This window comes from Chiloscyllium plagiosum, unplaced genomic scaffold (assembly GCF_037043375.1).
Source record: "Chiloscyllium plagiosum isolate Xiang-an unplaced genomic scaffold, Cpla_swu_hap1 HiC_scaffold_43, whole genome shotgun sequence".
NCBI classification, from domain to species: Eukaryota; Metazoa; Chordata; class Chondrichthyes; order Orectolobiformes; family Hemiscylliidae; genus Chiloscyllium; species Chiloscyllium plagiosum.
In genome coordinates this window covers 19,645,945-19,663,797 of record NW_028270181.1, presented here as the reverse complement: position 1 = coordinate 19,663,797, position 17,853 = coordinate 19,645,945, and the positions used below count along the sequence as shown (strand labels likewise).

The window sequence follows — 17,853 nt, the reverse complement described above, 5'->3', positions numbered from 1 at the left end:
GTGATCATTGCTACCCATCTTAGCGGTCTGTGTCAAGAATCCAAGAATCTGCGCTTATTTCTATGGTTTTGATCATTCTCAAGGTCATGCCTTGTTCCGTGGGCCAAATGCATTGGATAATTGCTCAAAGATGAGGGCGACCGTTTTCAACGAAAGCTGATGACTCCCTTCCCGAATCCAATGATTGAGGCCAAACGCAGTTACAGTGCAGTCCCCTCTCCCATCTTGGCCATCATAGAATAGACAAGAGTGCTCCTCAAAATGAGATTCCAATGCATGGACTGATCTAGAGGTGCCTAGTAGTACACCTCAGATAGAATGAGTTTTATAATTCTGGCATGCTGTACTCTGCACAACTGGAGCAATTGAAGAGGGGATGTTGTGGACACTGATGAGGTGGGAGAGTGGCAGTGTTGAGGACACTGATGAGAAGAAACATCATTTTCAGTATGATACTGCATGGGACACAACAAGTCAACAGGACCTAATTGACTCCAGCTTCCAAGAGACTTGAGTGGGTTGAAGACGTCATCCAGTGAAAACTAAATTTTTATTGTTGTAAATGCAAGCCTCTGATTAGTCTCAGATGCAAATGCAGATTCTTTTTATTTATTCGCCTTTTTTAGCGTCATAAAAATTGCCCTCCTTAACTGTTTCAATGCTTCACAACCTCTATTGCTTCCAGATTCAAGAATGCCAATTTTGTATGTTCCAAGGGGGATTAAGGAAAGAGTAATAGTCATCACAACAGTGTTTCAACTTCAATGGCATACAACTTCCGATGTTGTATCACTCTCCAATCCAAGTGAGAAATGAAAAGTTCCTTTCAAACCTATTTCCAGCAAAATAACACAACCTAGCCACACTTCCTTTGTAGTGTAAACAAAAAACATGCAATCCAAGTTTCCAGTTTCTGCTCCCTGATCTGCAGTCCTTGCAAAGCAGTGGTAGAGGTTGTCTTTTATGTGAAGCTGGGATTTTCTGTCTCTATAAGGGCTATGTAGTGGTCACTCTTACCAGTGCAGTCATAGGCAGATGTATGTGCTCCGTGTAGATTGGTGAGGATGAGGTTAAGTATATTTTTCCATCCTGGTGATGAAGACCTCGATCCCCGGGGAGGGGTCTGTCGGTTCCGCGATCGGTCAAATAATCAACAGGAATACCATCTGCTTCAGCAAGATTTCACGGTTTATTACAACACCGGGCACACGTTTGTCCAGCAACACAGAGGTTAAAAGCTTCTGTGTTCCTTAGAAAATCTGTGCAATTTCACAAAGGAATTTTTATATGCTTCTTAAGAAATAGTACAGCCTTAATTACAGAATAAATCCAATAAAATGTAACAAAATGGCATAATGGACAGCAGATTAACCCAATGATATTTCCTGGGAAACAAACTTGTTTACTACACATTTATCTCTTTCCACCTGCATTTCAAGGTTAGCTGGGATGGTTAGTAATATCCTAGGTAAAAACAATGACTGCAGATACTGGAAACCAGATTCTGGATTTGTGGTGCTGGAAGAGCACAGCAGTGCAGGCCCTCATCCGAGGAGCAGGAAAATCGACGTTTCGGGCAAAAGCCCTTCATCCGGAATACAGGCAGAGTTAGTAATATCCTGTCTAGTTTAGCTAATTCCATACTGTGAAGGATCCATTGTCTGCTTTATCTTTAATTCAGTTAGCTCAGCAAGGCAGGAATGCAGCGTTTAGCAGGGTGAGAAGCCATTTTAAACATAGTGTTAATTTGCAGCCTGAAGCCATTTTGTTATGTTACTTTGCATTAAGAAGCCATTTTGTTGTTAATAAAAGCATGCATAAAAGGGTTACTCCTGACAACGGTCTAATTCCAGATTTTAGATCCTCTTTGGTTCCCTCACACATATCCCAAAGTGAGCAATGCAGCGATGCCCTTTAGGATTTTGCCAGTTTGATCAGTAGCAATGCCACACTTATTGTTGGATGTTGAAGTCCACCACTCAGAGGACATTCTATGCTATGTCAACCAAAACAAATCACAGAACTAAGTGAACTGTAAATCTTTATTATGATCAAATATAGTGTACAATTTTTAAAAACATATAATGGAGGTGATGATCTGGATATTAATGGGTTGGATGATGGGAGAGAGGGAAGCAGCATTCTGGATGTCTTATTGAGATGATCATCATATGAGGGCCACAACAGGGGCTGGCTTCAGCTCCTGCTGGCATATGTGCAGTTCTGGAAAGGCATGAGGCTTTTCCACAAAGTTATTCTCATCGTGAGTAAGCTGCTGCAGTAAAATCAACAAAAGGTGGTAAAGAGTCAACTCTTAATCAAAGGCTGATTGTAGACACATGGGCCAAGTGGTGAGTCATAAGTCAACACAGGTTGGTAAAGCCTGCAGCCTGCCTTATGACCTCATTCACGATCACTGAGACTGCCAACCTTTCTGAGCTGACCACCTGAACCTTGCCCTGCCTCTATAAAAGCTGCACTTCAGCACGTTTGGGGACCAGCTTCCCAATGTGCTCCAATTTAATCATTCAACCTGCACCCAACCTGACGTGCTCGCCAATGTTAACATTCCTACTTTCAAATGAGGAAGTCCTGATAAGTTCTGTGAATTCTTTGCTGAGTAATTTTATTTTTCTGTAAAAATGGCAATGCTACATCATTGGACCTATAATGTTACATGTGTGAATTCTAATGAATAATCAGAAGATCCTGCAAAATAGACAAATACATTTCAAATTCACAAAATGGTTCTATTTGATAGAAAAATGTGACTGGCCCTATAGTATTTTTCCACATCTGATTCAGATTCATGTTTTATGCTATTTCTGGGCAATGATTTTATTTTTAATTTGACACGCCACAAGACAGGTCGCCCCTGCTGCTTTTGGTAACTTAGATTATTTTTCTTTGAATTTTCTTAAGTAATGTTTCCGTGTAGTTTCTGCTTTTTTAACCCCCACCCCCCCACCCCCACTCCTCAGCCCCGCCATTACCCAAAATAGACGCAGATGTAGCAAGAAGACCTAGAAACAACAACTCAGTCAAACATTCAGTAATAGGAAAGTTGCATGAGATTCAGAAGAGGTAAATAGAAGATGAATTTCTGATTTCAATCCCAATTGGAAGTACTGTGTTGTAGGGGAATTATCATTTGTTTTATTCTTCCAGATGATCAGTCTGATGTTCAAATCCCACCATAACAATTTGGATTCTGTTCATAAATCTAGAATTATAATGTTAGTTTCAGTAATAGCAATCGTGACAATTATTTTAAAACCAATCTGGTTCACTTGAGGGAAGGTCATCTGCCATTCCTGATGAAGGGCTTTTGCCCGAAACATCGATTTTCCGGCTCCTCGGATGCTGCCTGACCCGCTGTGCTTTTCCAGCACCACTCTGATCTAAACTCTGGTTTCCAGCATCTGCAGTCCTCACTTTCACCTGCCATCCTTACCTGGTCTGGCTTACACATCACCCCAGACTCACATCAATGTGCTTCCCTGTTAAATGGCCTAACAGGCCAGGGTGGTCAATTGTTGTCCTTGCCAATGCTGAAGGTGCGTATGCAGGTGCAGCAGGTGATAAAGAAGGCAAATGGTATGTTGGCCTTCATTGTGAGGGTTTTTGAGTACTGGAGTGGGGATGTGTTGTTGCAGTTGTACAGGGCCTTGGGGCGGCCACACCTAGAATACTGTGTGCAGTTTTGGTCTCCTCTTCTGAGGAAGGATGCTCTTGCTCGCTAGGGATTGCAGCGAAGGCTTTCTCAGGCTGATTCCAGGGATGGCAGGACTGATTTATGAGGAGAGATTGACCAGGTTAGGATTGTCTTTGCTGGAATCCAGATGAATGTGAGGGGCGGGATCTCATTGAGACTGATAAAATTCTAACAGAACTGGACCAGGTGGAATGCATGGAGGATGTTCCCAATGGGAGGTGCATCCAGAACCAGGGGTCACAGTCTGAAGATTCAGGATGAACCATTTAGGATGGAGATGAGGAGACATTTTTTCACCCAAAGAGTGGTGAGCCTCTGAAATTCATTACCACAGGAAGACGTTGATGCCAAAATATTGAATGTATTCAAGAGGCAGCTAAATATAGCATTTGGAGTGAATAAGACCAAAGGTTCTGGGGGGAAGGCAGGATTAGACTACTGAGTTGTTCGATCAGCCATTATCGTGATGAATAACAGAACAGGTTTGAAGGGCCGAGCAGCCTCCTCTTACTCCTATCTTCGATGTTTCGGTGTTTCTGTAGAAGTGTTTAAAAAACATAGGTCTAGATACCATCTATCAACCCCTCCGAAAACGAACAGGAAATGACATCACCACAAACCCCAGGAACCTCATCCAGGACAAACATATAAATAGAAAGTAGGAGACAACAGCTTCGCTTCACTTGGAGGTCACCACTGATGATGTTACCTAGCCAGGTAATGAAATGTCTGGATATCACACCTACAGCTCAGCGAGCAAACCTACACCCTAAACTAATAGTGGTTGTTTGGCTTTCATCCGCCCAAAGTCTAAACTCTGGAATTTCGCCCTTTTACCTCTCCACTTCTCCACACAACTCCTCCTCCTGGAAGAGAGTGCTAATTTGTCATCAGACCTTGAGAACAGGTGAAAACGCAGAGAAGATGCAGAGGAAACAAGGAGCTTTGAAGCCATTACTCCAGTTTCGCCACTGCCACCCTCTACTCCTGTGAAACAAATGATGTGGAGGTGCCGGTGTTGGACTGGGGTGGAAAAAGTCAGAAATCACACAGCACCAGGCTATGGTCCAGCAGGTATATTTGAAGTCACAAGCTTTCAGAGCGCTGCTCCTTCATCACCTGAAAGCTCGTCCAAATCTACCACCATCTCCACCAAATGGTGTGTGATGGAATAGGATGTGTAAAAATTGAGGGTTTACAGAGAGTGAGTTAAATAAAAGTGGGGACCATGACAAAAACAGATGAAACTTAAGGTCTGAATGGAAAGTGTTGCCTAATAGTTAAATGCTGGGTACATAATTATGAAACCAGCAAACTTGTCACAAACCAGTAATTTTGCAAAATTTGAAGGGTGGGACCCTTTAGCCCAAAGGAATCGAACCTTTTGAGCACATCTTTCAATGGAGCTAGAATAGCTATGGGTGGAATCCTTGTGATAAAGTCTACATGTATCCTTATGTCCATAGGTCAGAGATAAATAGATTCCAAGTTCTTGGAATCCTTTTGAAGAATGAATGAACTGTTTTCCATCACAAATCCGCATCCAGAGATTCCGTAAAATGCAAAATGTAATCTACTTCCGCCCCCATCATGGCTGCTGCCACAGCCACTTCCACCCCTTGCAATTCCTCATGCACCACACGTGACATCACTTCCGCCCCTCACATCATCGCTGATGTCACACGCTCAGTGACTTCCGTGCCCCCCTACTGCCCCCATCAACGCCACTCACCTGCATTCTGCTGACACGCCCCCCACTGTCACCATTCCCGCCCCCCAGAACCCTGAGGGGAACACCACCCTGCTCATGACTCCAGCTGCATTTCCCCCACCACTACACCCACTCCAGTTACCGGCTCCACCTCCACTCCCAGCTCCACACCCACACCAGATCCCAGCTCCCAGCCCTGCCGAGTTTTCACCATCCCTCCAGACCTCCCACTCACTGAGGACGAATGATCAGTCCTCAGCAAAGGACTCACCTTCATCACCCTCTACCCACGCATCAATAAATTTAATACACGCCATGACATCAAACACTTCTTCCGTCGCCTTCGCCTCCGAGCTTACTTTCCGAGGACCCCTTTGTCCGCCTCCAACACACTGCATCCACTGGGACACCCCGCGCTGGCCTATTACCAGCCCTCAACCTCTTCATTTCCAACTTCCGCCAGGACATTAACCACCTCAACCTGTCTACCCCCCTCCCCCACTCCAACCTCTCACCCTCACAACGCGTAGCCCTCCAATCCCTCTGCTCCAATCCCGACCTCACCATCAGCCAGCAGATAAAGGGGGCGCAGTGGTAGTCTGGCGCACAGACCTCTACACCACTGAAGCCAAACGCCAACTCGAGGACACCTCTTCCTACCGCTCCCTCGACCATGACCCCACCCTCCATCACCAAACCATCATCTCCCAGACCATACAGAACCTCATCACCTCAGGAGATCTCCCACCCACAGCTTCCAACCTCATAGTCAGGGAACCCCGCACTGCCCGGTTCTACCTCCTTCCCAAGATCCACAAGCCTGACCACCCTGGCCGACCCATTGTCTCAGCATGCTCCTGCCCCACTGAACTCATCTCTACCTACCTTGACACTGTCCTTTCCCCCCTGGTCCAGGAACTCCCCACATACATTTGAGACACCACCCATGCCCTCCACCTCCTCCAAGACTTCCATTTCCCCGGCCCCCAATGCCTGATCTTCACCATGGCTATCCAATCCCTCTACACCTCCATCCGCCATGACCAGAGCCTCCAAGCCCTCCATTTCTTCCTCTCCCGACGTCCCCAACAGTACCCTTCCACCGACACTCTCATTCGTTTGGCTGAACTGGTCCTCACCCTTAACAATTTCTCCTTCGAATCCTCCCACTTCCTCCAGACCAAATGGGTAGCCATGGGCACACGTATGGGCCCCAGCTATGCCTGTTTCTTTATTGGCTACGTAAAACAGTCGATCTTCCGTAATAACACCGGCACCACTCCCCACCTCTTCCTCTGCTACATTGATGACTGCATTGGCGCCACCTCGTGCTCTCACGAGGAGGTTGAGCAATTCATCAACTTCACCAACACATTCCACCCTGACCTTAAATTTACCTGGACCATCTCTGACACTTCCCTCCCCTTCCTAGACCTCTCCATCTCCATTAATGACGACCGACTTGATACCAACATTTTTTACAAACCCACCAACTCCCACAGCTACCTGGATTACACCTCTTCCCACCCCATCTCCTGCAAAAATGCCAACTCATATTCCCAATTCCTCCGCCTCCGCCGTATCTGCTCCCAGAAGGACCAGTTCCACCACAGAACACACCAGATGGCCTCCTTCTTTAGAGACCGCAATTTCCCTTCCCACGTGGTTAAAGATGCCCTCCAACTCATCTCGTCCACATCCCGCACCTCCGCCCTCAGACCCCACCCCTCTAACCATAACAAAGACAGAACACCCTTGGTGCTCACCTTCCACCCTACCAACCTTCGCATAAACCAAATCATCCACCAACATTTCCGCCACCTCCAAAAATACCCCACCACCAGGGATATATTTCCCTCCCCACCCCTTTCCGCCTTCCGCAAAGACCGTTACCTCTGTGAATACCTGGTCAGGTCCACACCCCCCTACGACCCACCCTCCCATCCTGGCACCTTCTCCTGCCACCGCAGGAATTACAAAACCTGCGCCCTCACCTCCATCCAAGGCCCTAAAGGAGCCTTCCACATCCATCAAAGTTTTACCTGCACATCCACCAATATCATTTATTGTATCCGTTGCTCCCGATGCGGTCTCCTCTACATTGGGGAGACTGGACGCCTCCTAGCAGAGCGCTTTAGGGAACATCTCCGGGACCCCCGCACCAATCAACCCCACCGCCCTGTGGCCCAACATTTCAACTCTCTCTCCGACTCTGACGAGGACATGGAGGTCCTGGGCCTCCTTCACCGCTGCTCCCTCACCTCCAGATGCCTGAAGGAAGAATGCCTCATCTTCCACCTTGGAACACTTCAACCCCAGGGCATCAATGTGGACTTCAACAGTTTCCTCATTTCCCCTTCCCCCACCTCACCCAGTTCCAAACTTCCAGCTCAGCACTGTCCCCATGACTTGCCAGGACTTGTCCTACCTGCCTGTCTTCTTTTCCACCTATCCACTCCACCCTCCTCCCTGGCCCATCACCTTCATCCCCTCCCCCACTCACCTATTGTACTCTATGCTACTTTCTCCCCACCCTCCTCTCACTTATCTCTCCACCCTTCAGGATCTCTGCCTGTATTCCTGATGAAGGGCTTTTGACCGAAACGTCGATTTCGAAGCTCCTTGGATGCTGCCTGAACTGCTGTGCTCTTCCAGCTCCACTAATCCAGAAATGTAATCTTGTCCATCAGTAATCTTCAAATAATCTTTTAACAGATACAAAGCGCTCTGGTTTATACAGCATTAAAAAGAGTTAGCAAGGTTCAGTACAAATGTATTACAAACTGACACAAAGTATGCAGAATAATAATCTGCCATTGACTCCGTAAGTGGTAGATACATGTTTACAGGTGTTAGTTGTGAAACTGGTAACACTCCCTGCTTTTCATCTTGCATTCAGTGAGTTGTACCAGCCATGCATTTCTGTCAGACTGCGTCTCTTACTGTAGGTCTGTTTGCATTGTAGTTGTTCGGTAAATTGCCCTGTCACATTCAGAGTTCATAGGGAAGAAAAATTCTTAAGTCCATTATATCCTGTCTGTAATATTCAATACAATCCAGAGACTGATAAGGAAATGGCAGAGCAACAAATCAATTTTCAAACATCAATCCCAATCATAAAGAATAATTATAGTTCCATTTCAGCTTTGAAACAATCCGGTTTAATTGATCTTTCCAACAGTATTGAAACAGTAGTTTTAAAGTACGTAACTATGGTTTTATTGTACCCTTCTTTGATCATTTTCTTTGATCAAATCACATTTCAGAAAGCTGTCCAAAAACAAGGAAATACAGGATGCAGGAAATGCTGACAAACTGCTTCAAAACAAGCTGAGAATTGTAATACCTTATGTTGTTCTATGACAATGTGACATCCCTGATCAAGAAGGGAGGGAGACAGAAAGCAGGAAACTATAAGCAATTAGCCCAACACCTCCTGTTAAGAAAATGCTAGGATCCACTCTTAAGGAAGAAATAGCAGGGACATTTAGAAAAGCTTAAGGCAATCAAACAGAGTTAACATGTAAAAGGGAAATCATGTTTTACAAACTTGCCACAGAGATCTTAGAGAATATAACTGAGTTGATGGAAGGGGAACCAGTAGAAGTATTGTATTTGGTTTTGCAGGAAACATGTAGTAAAATCCAATTTCTGTGAAATTCGCAGGTTAGTAACTGCTTTGATTCACATAATGCTCAACAATGCTCTTTTAGATTAGATTCCCTACAGTGTGGAAACAGGCCCTTCGGCCCAACAAGTCCACACTGACCCTCCGAAGACTAACCCACCTAGACCCATTTCCCTCTGACTAATGCACCTAACAGTATGGGCAATTTTTTTTAGCATGGCCAATTCATCCAACCTGCACATCTTTGGACTGTGGGAGGAAACCTGAGCACCCAGAGGAAACCCACGCAGACACGGGGAGAATGTGCAAACTCCACACAGACAGTTGCCCAAGGCTGGAATTGAACTTGGGACCCTGGTGCTGTGAGGCAGCAGTGCTAACCACTGAGCCACCGTGCTTAGTTTAGGCTTTCCTATGTAATGGGAAAGAATCATTCTGCATGCATTGATAAAGTATATATTTTAACCAAAAAGTCCAGATGCAAAGAAGGTCTTTGGTTATTTTAGATCAAGGCAGCATTTGACTTCAGAAAATTCCAAGAAGTTCGTATTAAATCTGTCCATCACCAAATGGTGTATGATAGAATAGGATGTGTAAAAATTGAGGGTTTACAGAAAGTGAGCTAAAAGAAAGATGGGAACCATGACAAACAGATGATATTTCAACTTTGTGATTCAGATCTCAAGTTACACTTTGCATTCTTATTGTTTCAAACCTGACTGTCCCTGAACATGTTTTAAGTTAAAAATCATACTTCACCAGGTTATAGTCCAACAGGTTTAATTGGAAGCACACTAGCTTTCGGAGCACTGCTCCTTCATTAGGTGGTAGTGGAGGGCTCAATACCTCCACTACCACCTGATGAAGGAGCGACGCTCCGAAAGCTAGTGTGCTTCCAATTAAACCTGTTGGACCATAACCTGGTGGTGTGTGATTTTTAACTTTGTACACCCCAGTCCAACACCGGCATCTCCAAATCATGAACATGTTTTGTTTGTTAATTCTAACCTCAAGAGGAGGAGGAGGAGGCATGATACCTGTGCATAGAGTAGGCCCTGGCCATCCTGCGAAAGGTTCTGATGTGTGATTAGTTGTACCCGGTGTGTATCAGTTTACAAGCTCTGAGCTGTCACATTCCACGAATTGGCTCAAATCAAAGCATAATACAGCTGAAGCTGGAATATGAAATAAAACTGGAAAGTGCTGAAGAAACTCTGCAGGTCTCATAGCATCTGTGGAGAGAGAAAAACAGTGTTAATGTTTCACATCAGTTTGGAACAGTTCAAGAACAACTCTGAGAAAGAGTCATATTAGACTCAAAACATGAACTATGTCCACAGGTCTTGCCAGGCTTGCTGATTTCTGCAGCTTTGTCTGTTCTTAGACAATAAAACGACTTGCCTGCCATAAGGTTCGGTGCTGAGTCCACTACTTTTCATCATTTATGTAAATGATTTGAATATGAGCTTAAGAGGTATAGTTAGTAAGTTTGCTGACGAAACCAAAATTGGAGATGAAATGGACAGCGACGAAGGTTACCTCAGATTACAACAGGATCTGGACCAGATGGGCCAATGGGCCGAGACGTGGCAGATGGAGTTTAATTCAGATAAATGCGAGGTGCTGCATTTTGGGAAAGCAAATCTTAGCAGGACTTATACACTTAATGGTAAGGTCCAAGGGAGTGTTGCTGAACAAAGAGACCTTGGAGTGCAGGTTCGTAAAGCCTTGAAAGTGGAGTCACAGATAAGTAGGACAGTGAAGAAGGTGTTTGGTATGCTCTCCTTTATTGGTCAAAATATTGAGTACAGGAGTTGGGAGGTCATGTTGCAGCTGTACAGGACATTGGTTAGGCCACTATTGGAATATTGCGTGCAATTCTGGTTTCTTTCCTATCGGAAAGATGTTGTGAAATTTGAAAGGGTTCAGAAAAGATTTACAAGGATGTTGCCAGGGTTGGAGAATTTGAGCTATAGGGAGAGGTTGAAAGGCTAGGGCTGTTTTCCCTGGAGCGTCAGAGGCTGAGAGGTGACCTTATAGAGGTTTATAATATCATGAGGGGCATGGATAGGATAAATAGACAAAGTCTTTTCCCTTGGGTGGGGGAGTCCAGAACTAGAGGGCATAGGTTTAGGGTGAGAGACGAAAGATATAAAAGAGACCTAAGAGGCAACATTTTCACTCAGAGGGTGATACGTGTATGGAATGAGCTGCCAGAGGAAATGGTGGAGGCTGGTACAATTGCAACATTTAAGAGGGATTTGGATGGGTATATGAATAGGAAGGGTTTGGAGGGATATGGGCCAGGTGCTGGCAGGTGGGACTAGATTGAGTTGGGATAATTGGTCAGCATGGACGAGTTGGACCGAAGGGTCTGTTTCCGTGCTGTATATCTCTATGACTCTATGATTCTAATTAACAACATAAGCACTGTCTGTGACACTTTAATTTAAATCTGTGCGAATACATCTGGCTTACATTTAATTTTAAAGATAATATCCCAATATTTTTATGAAGAAAAGTAACTATCAAAAAAAAATGTACCCAGTAAGAGGAGAGAGCGGTATTTAGCTGTCTGATGCCTGATTTAGGTTCTGAAGTCACCCTGTCTGTCTGGTTTGACTCCCCACTGTGGCAGTTTGATAATTCCAGATGTAATTGTTTTCTAAAACGGATAACATTCTCTCCAAACAGGGACAGATCAAGAGTTGACAGAACTAGTTTGACCAATCTGCATTTGAAAGAGGCATTTTGAATTCCATCTGTGAATGTTTTAAGGATGATTTTCATGCAGATGTTTCTGATTGTTGGTCATGAATGTGGTCTGACCACTGCTGTACTCGTCTCACTCCAGTCCCCACCTCAGGTGAAAGGTGACTCAAGTTTCCCTCTTATCCCCTGCTGGGCTGACATTGCTGGGTCACGTTTCAATCATGTCCCATGTGGCGGTTCACCATTCCATACGTCTTCTGGACAGTGAGTCTCGTGCTAGCTCCATCGTATCTCCGACACAGAATGACCAAGAAAGGGATATTTGATCTTATTTTCCGGAGCTGCCTGTCTATATAATGGCATGCAGCAAAGATTCCTGGAAAGTAATTGCCTACGGGGCCCCTGCCCTTTCCTCTCCCTATAGTAGGGCACTTCACTGTGCTGGAACTCAGCCAAACATGGCGGGTCACTGGAGTTGCCACTTCCCAGCATGCATCTGGGGAAGCCTCATAATTATACTATTGCTTTTCTTTTCCTTATTCTTCCAGGGCACCGAAGGAGAGGAAATGGCCGAGGTGTATTATCACTTGGCTCTTAATCCAGAAACCCAGACAATGTTCTGGGTTTGAGTCCCTCCACAGCACACAGGGGAACATGAATTCGATGAAAATCTGGAATTAAGAATCCAGTAATGACCATGAATTCACTGTCAATTGTCAGGAAAAACCCATCTGGTTCACTAATGTCCTCTAGGGAAGGAAAGCTGCTGTCCTTACCTGGTCTGGATACAATACATGACATTGTGCAGGTGGATGTGCAGGTAAAACTTTGATGGATGTGGAAGGCTCCTTTGGGGCCTTGGATGGAGGTGAGGGAGGAGGTGTGGGCGCAGGTTTTGCAATTCCTGCGGTGGCAGGGGAAAGTGCCAGGAAGGGAGGGTGGGTTGTAGCGGGGCGTGGACCTGGCCAGGTAATTACAGAGGGAAAGGTCTTTGCGGAAAGCGGAAAGGGGTGGGGAGGGAAATATATCCCTGGTGGTGGGGTCCGTAACTATGGACTAGCACAAATTCAGTGTCCTGAATGGCCTTTTTGTGTGCTCTTGACCTCTATGACTTGAAGCTATTGCTCCATTATCTTAAGATCTCATTGCTGCACTGCCTACTCTTTGTTGCCTCTGGGCTTTTATTATCAATGCTTTTCTCCTTCCTATCAGAAAGAGTTCAGAAACGATTTACAAGGATGTTGCTGGAGTTGGAGGGTTTGAGCTACAGGGAGAGACTGAATAGGCTGGGACTGGTTTCCCTGGAGCGTCGGAGGCTGAGGGGTGACCTTATAGAGATTTACAAAATCATGAGGGGCATGGAAAAGGTGATTAGTCAAGGTCTCTTCCCAAGGGTAAAGGAGTCCAGAACTAGAGGGCATAGGTTTAGGGTGAGAGGGGAAAGATATAAAAGGGACCTCAGGGGCAACTTTTTCACGCAGAGGGTGGTACGTGTATGGAATGAGCAGTCAAAGGAGGTGATGAAAGCTGGTACAATCACAACATTTAAAAGGCACCTGGATGGGTATATGAATAGGAAGGGTTTATAGGAATTTGGGCCAAATACTGGCAAAATGGGACTCGATTAATTTAGGATATCTGGTTGGACAAGTTGGACCGAGGGGTCTATTCCATGCTGCACATCTCTATATCTCTACTTTCCAGCAATGAATCTTCATGTTCCACAACAGTTCTCAACAGTGATAATGTCTGTATCGCTCAATGAAGAAGATAAATCGTAACAGGGATCAGCATTTTACAATCACTTGTAATGAATTGGTATCCAATACCAGCAAACAGAATCCAAAACGCAACACAGTGAACCAATGGCCTAGTGAAAAGGGGTAAGTAGGGTATTCAACAGGTCTTTAATCTAGAAAGAAGATAAGAAGCAAAACAGATTAGCATGTGTGGGAGTGGATGTAACTGCGTGGAAAATATGGAAACAAATGAAAAGAAATAAATACATCTGGACAGATATATGAGGGATTTAGTTTAGAGGATATGGGCCAAGTGTTGGCATGGACAAGTTGGACCGAAGGGTCTGTTTCCGTGCTGTACATTTCTGTGGCTCACTGGTTAGCACTGCTGCATCACAGCACCAGGGACCTGGGTTCAATTCTAGCCTCGGGTGACTGCGTGGAGTTTGCACATTCTCCCCTAGTCTGCGTGGGTTTCTCCGGGTGCTCCGGTTTCCTCCCACAATCCACAGATGCACAGGTTAGGTGAATTGGCCATGCTAAATTTCCCGTAGTGTGTAGGTTTGGTACATTAGTCATGGGTAAATGTAGGAGAATAGGTCTGGGTGGATTACTCTTCGGAGGGTCACTGTGGACTTGTTGGGCCAAATGGCCTGTTTCCACACTGTAGGCGTTCTATGATATGAAAAGAAGCAAAGACTGACGCCCAGTTAATATAAGTTACTTGAGTTTCAGAAGAGTTCCACATGTGGATCTTTCAAAGAAGGACAAGAATTCTGAAACACAACCAAAACAAGCCAGTACGTTTAAAACTGATTATTGGCTCCAGATACCATATTAAATTTGGTCCAAATATGAACTCAAGGCTTACATTCCAGAGGTGAGTGTGACCACAAGGGGAGTTTCAGCGTTTACGCAAGCATCTTTCATGTTTAGTAGGCATTTTGCCAATATTTTAAAAAAACCCTTTTGACAAGTATATCTTGTACGTTGTGGGTAGTATTACACTGGTGGTTTGGCATTGGTTGACCGAAGCCCAAATTAGTGCTGGTAGGTTTTCTCCAGATTGATCTGTCTTCATATCGATTGATGATGACAGCAAAGATTGTCTTGGTCTGTGCAAGAGAAAAATACCAAAGAAATAAGGACGCTGGAAATCTAAAACAAAAACAGAAATTGCTGGTGAAATTCCACAGATCTGGCAGTATCGGTGGAGAGAAAGCTTTCTGCCCACAGATGCTGCTGGATTTCTTAAGCAATTTGGGTTTTTGTTAAAGATTGTTTTGGATTCTTCACAGTGATCATTGCTATTTCCATGTGGATTCAGAGGAAACAGATCTTCAAAGGAGGAATCGAACCACTTTGTATGAGAGTGCTAATGTGTGGAAAGTTCTGTCACACAGGAACTGAATTATGGCGCACAAACCCTTAATGCTATCCCTATGTTTATTGAATCACCCTAGAATCAGTAATAAGGAAGTCGGGCAAGGAGAGATGAAAAGTCAAGTACGCTCAATGCGCTCCCGATGATCCAAAACTACCCAGGCTTAGGACAAAACATCTGATGTCACCATCAACATACAGAACAATTCTGTACATTGGGTTCAGGTTAAACCTTCAAATTCACAGTGTTTGGAAGGTGTCCCCAAAACTAGACGGTCTAGTGAATTGCCAGGGTCAAACCATCAATTCCCACACTCGCCATCATTCCTTTATTAGACAATTTCAGTGAAAGAGTAAATGCGTATGTGAGCTCAATCCAATAGGAATTCTGAATGTTTATACAGCTGTTGAGAGTGTGATTGTACAGATATCTCCTGATCCCAGGGTTGAAGTACGCTGTACTTACTGTAATTGAACATTCCACTTCGGGACAGAGAGGGAGGAGGGAGGGAGGGAGGAACAAGAAGAAGATTTTTCAAATGCATCCTGCGCTCGACAAGGAGGGGCTAGAATGTGGAGTTCGAAGCAACCAAGACCAACCAAAATGGTCGTGGAGTAACAGCACTGCTACTGAGCTTGTTTGCTTCTATCCCCCCCTTTTTTTCTTTCTTTCTTTCTCTTTCTTTTTGCCTTTTTCTTTATTTTTGGTTTCAAGCCTTTTTGCTTCGGCGAGGCATTGGCAATGGGCCCTGCCCCCTGACACGTTCCGGGATCCAGCGAGGGATTCAGTGATCGGAGGCCGTGGGTGAACCCTGCTCCAGCATGTTCTGGGAACCAGTGAGAGATCCGGTGATCAGAGGCATTAGTGATGGAGCATGTTCCGGGATCCAGCAATCAGAGTCTGTAAGTGGGCCCTGTCTGAGCATGTTCCGGGACACCGTTAGTTTAGAATGGGAAGTGGTGGCCGCGGCAGGGGCAGACCGAAGGCAGTATCAGGCTCCCAGATCCTCCTGAGACTCCAGGCTATGGCTTGGCCCAGGCACCCGCGTGGAGATAAACTTAAATAAAGCTTTAATATCTGGACATTTCTAATTCCTTTTGGCCTTGTTCCTTTATTTCCGTGGGGTTTTTTTATTCTGGTTTCGTCATCAAGTGTGAAACCAAGATGGCTCCGGTTACTTCAGTGGAGGTTTAGATTAGATTACATTACAGTATGGAAACAGGCCCTTCGGCCCAACAAGTCCACACCGACCCGCCAAAGCGAAACCCACCCATACCCCTACATTTACCCCTTACCTAACACTACGGGCAATTTAGCGTGGCCAATTCACCTAACCCTGCACATCTTTTGGACTGTGGGAGGAAACCGGAGCACCCGGAGGAAACCCACGCAGACACGGGGAGAACGTGCAAACTCCACACAGTCAGTCGCCTGAGGCGGGAATTGAACCCGGGTCTCAGGCGCTGTGAGGCAGCAGTGCTAACCACTGTGCCAAAGATGGCGCGGAAGATTGACAAATTTCGTTCCAGTGGGTGGCGTCGTGGTGACAGGGACTTGTGCCCATGGCCGAAACCAGAGCACGTAACACGAAGGAGTGTAACGTTTTTTTATTTCCACATTTTTCTCCCTTTACATTCCATGTTTTGGTTTACTTTTCCTGTGTTTTAAGATCGCACGGTAGAATGGCAATACTTTTCACTGTATGGTTTAACAAGATACACATGACAATAAATAAGTCAAAAAAATCAAACCGTTTTGTTGTTAATGAAATGAAGGAACTATGCAAACTCCAGCTGTACACGTAACCCTTGCAAGACAAGAGAAAATCAGAATCGAAAGTTAAGCAATGATAATGTGGCGAACTAAAACCAACACATTGTATAGAAACTTTCCAGCAGTTCCTCTGCAACTATCCCACTGAAGCATATTGGAATGCAGCCATTCCGACTCTACAAAACATTTCTCAGGATCTTTGAATGTGTTTTCAAACAAGAAGTAGCCATCCAAATTATATCAGTGATCTTGGATAAGGACCAAGAGGTCAGCCACTTGTAGTCACGAAAATACACATTCAAACTCAAGGAGGACAGTCAAGCGATGTGATTTGTTTTGGCTTTTTGAAATGGTAATTCAATTGTTATGTTCGCACTGATGGAGTACAATATTACAAATGCAAAACATATTCTTTGGTGGCACAAAATCGTCAAGTTTTGTAGTGCAAGAGGCCATTTGATCCATCATCTTGGTACAAGTTCTCCATATGAGCTCTCCAAATAACTTTCCAAATTGGGCGGCATGGTGGCTCAATGGTTAGCATTGCTGCCTCACAGCGCCAGGGTCCCAGGTTCGATTCCAGCCTCGGGTGACTGTGTGGAGTTTGCACATTCTCCCCGTGGCTGCGTGGGTTTCCTTCAGGTGCTCTGGTTTCCTCCCACAGTCCAAAGATGTGCCGGTCAGGTGAATTGGCCATGTTAAATTGCCCACAGTGTTAGGTCAATTAGTCAGAGGGAAATGGGTCTGTGTGGGTTACTCTTCGGAGGGTCGGTGTGGACTGGTTGGGCCGAAGGGCCTGTCCCCACACTGTAGGGAATGTAATCTAATCTAACTCCATTCCCCTGTTCTTTGCCCATTAGTTCAACCTCTTTCCTCCCTTTCAGGTACATAATCTCCTGACTTTGGAAGGGAGAAAGGAATCCCAGGATATGTTTGGTGGGTCAGCTGTAAAGGCAAGGAATGAGGTTTGGCTGGAACTCCAGCTGGGACCAATGGCACTGTGTGATCTTTGACTGAGCCGGATGCTCATTTTAAAGTATTCTGTAACATGTCAAGGAAGGAGTTCTTTTTTTCATGTTTTTCATCATTTTATTAATTGTGTAAACCACTCCATTTGTTTGACAAATTCCAAATGCACAAACCTTTTCCACATTGTGGATGTGCTGTACTTTGAGATGGGAAATGGAGATT

General features: G+C 45.0%; 1 protein-coding gene across 15 annotated transcripts in view; it reads left to right on the top strand.

The window, feature by feature from the left end:
• Positions 1 to 17,853, top strand: part of rassf4a (Ras association domain family member 4a) — a 269,576-nt gene that overhangs the window by 192,980 nt on the left and 58,743 nt on the right. The window contains exon 1 of one of the 15 annotated variants that reach the window (XM_087982414.1): positions 15,605 to 15,791. The exons of the other annotated variants lie outside the window; for them this stretch is intronic. Coding sequence (XP_087838540.1) covers positions 15,711 to 15,791 — 81 coding nt within the window. The 5' untranslated portion in view covers positions 15,605 to 15,710. Of the gene's footprint in view, positions 1 to 15,604; positions 15,792 to 17,853 lie in introns of those variants that run through there. 15 annotated transcript variants of the gene reach the window in all.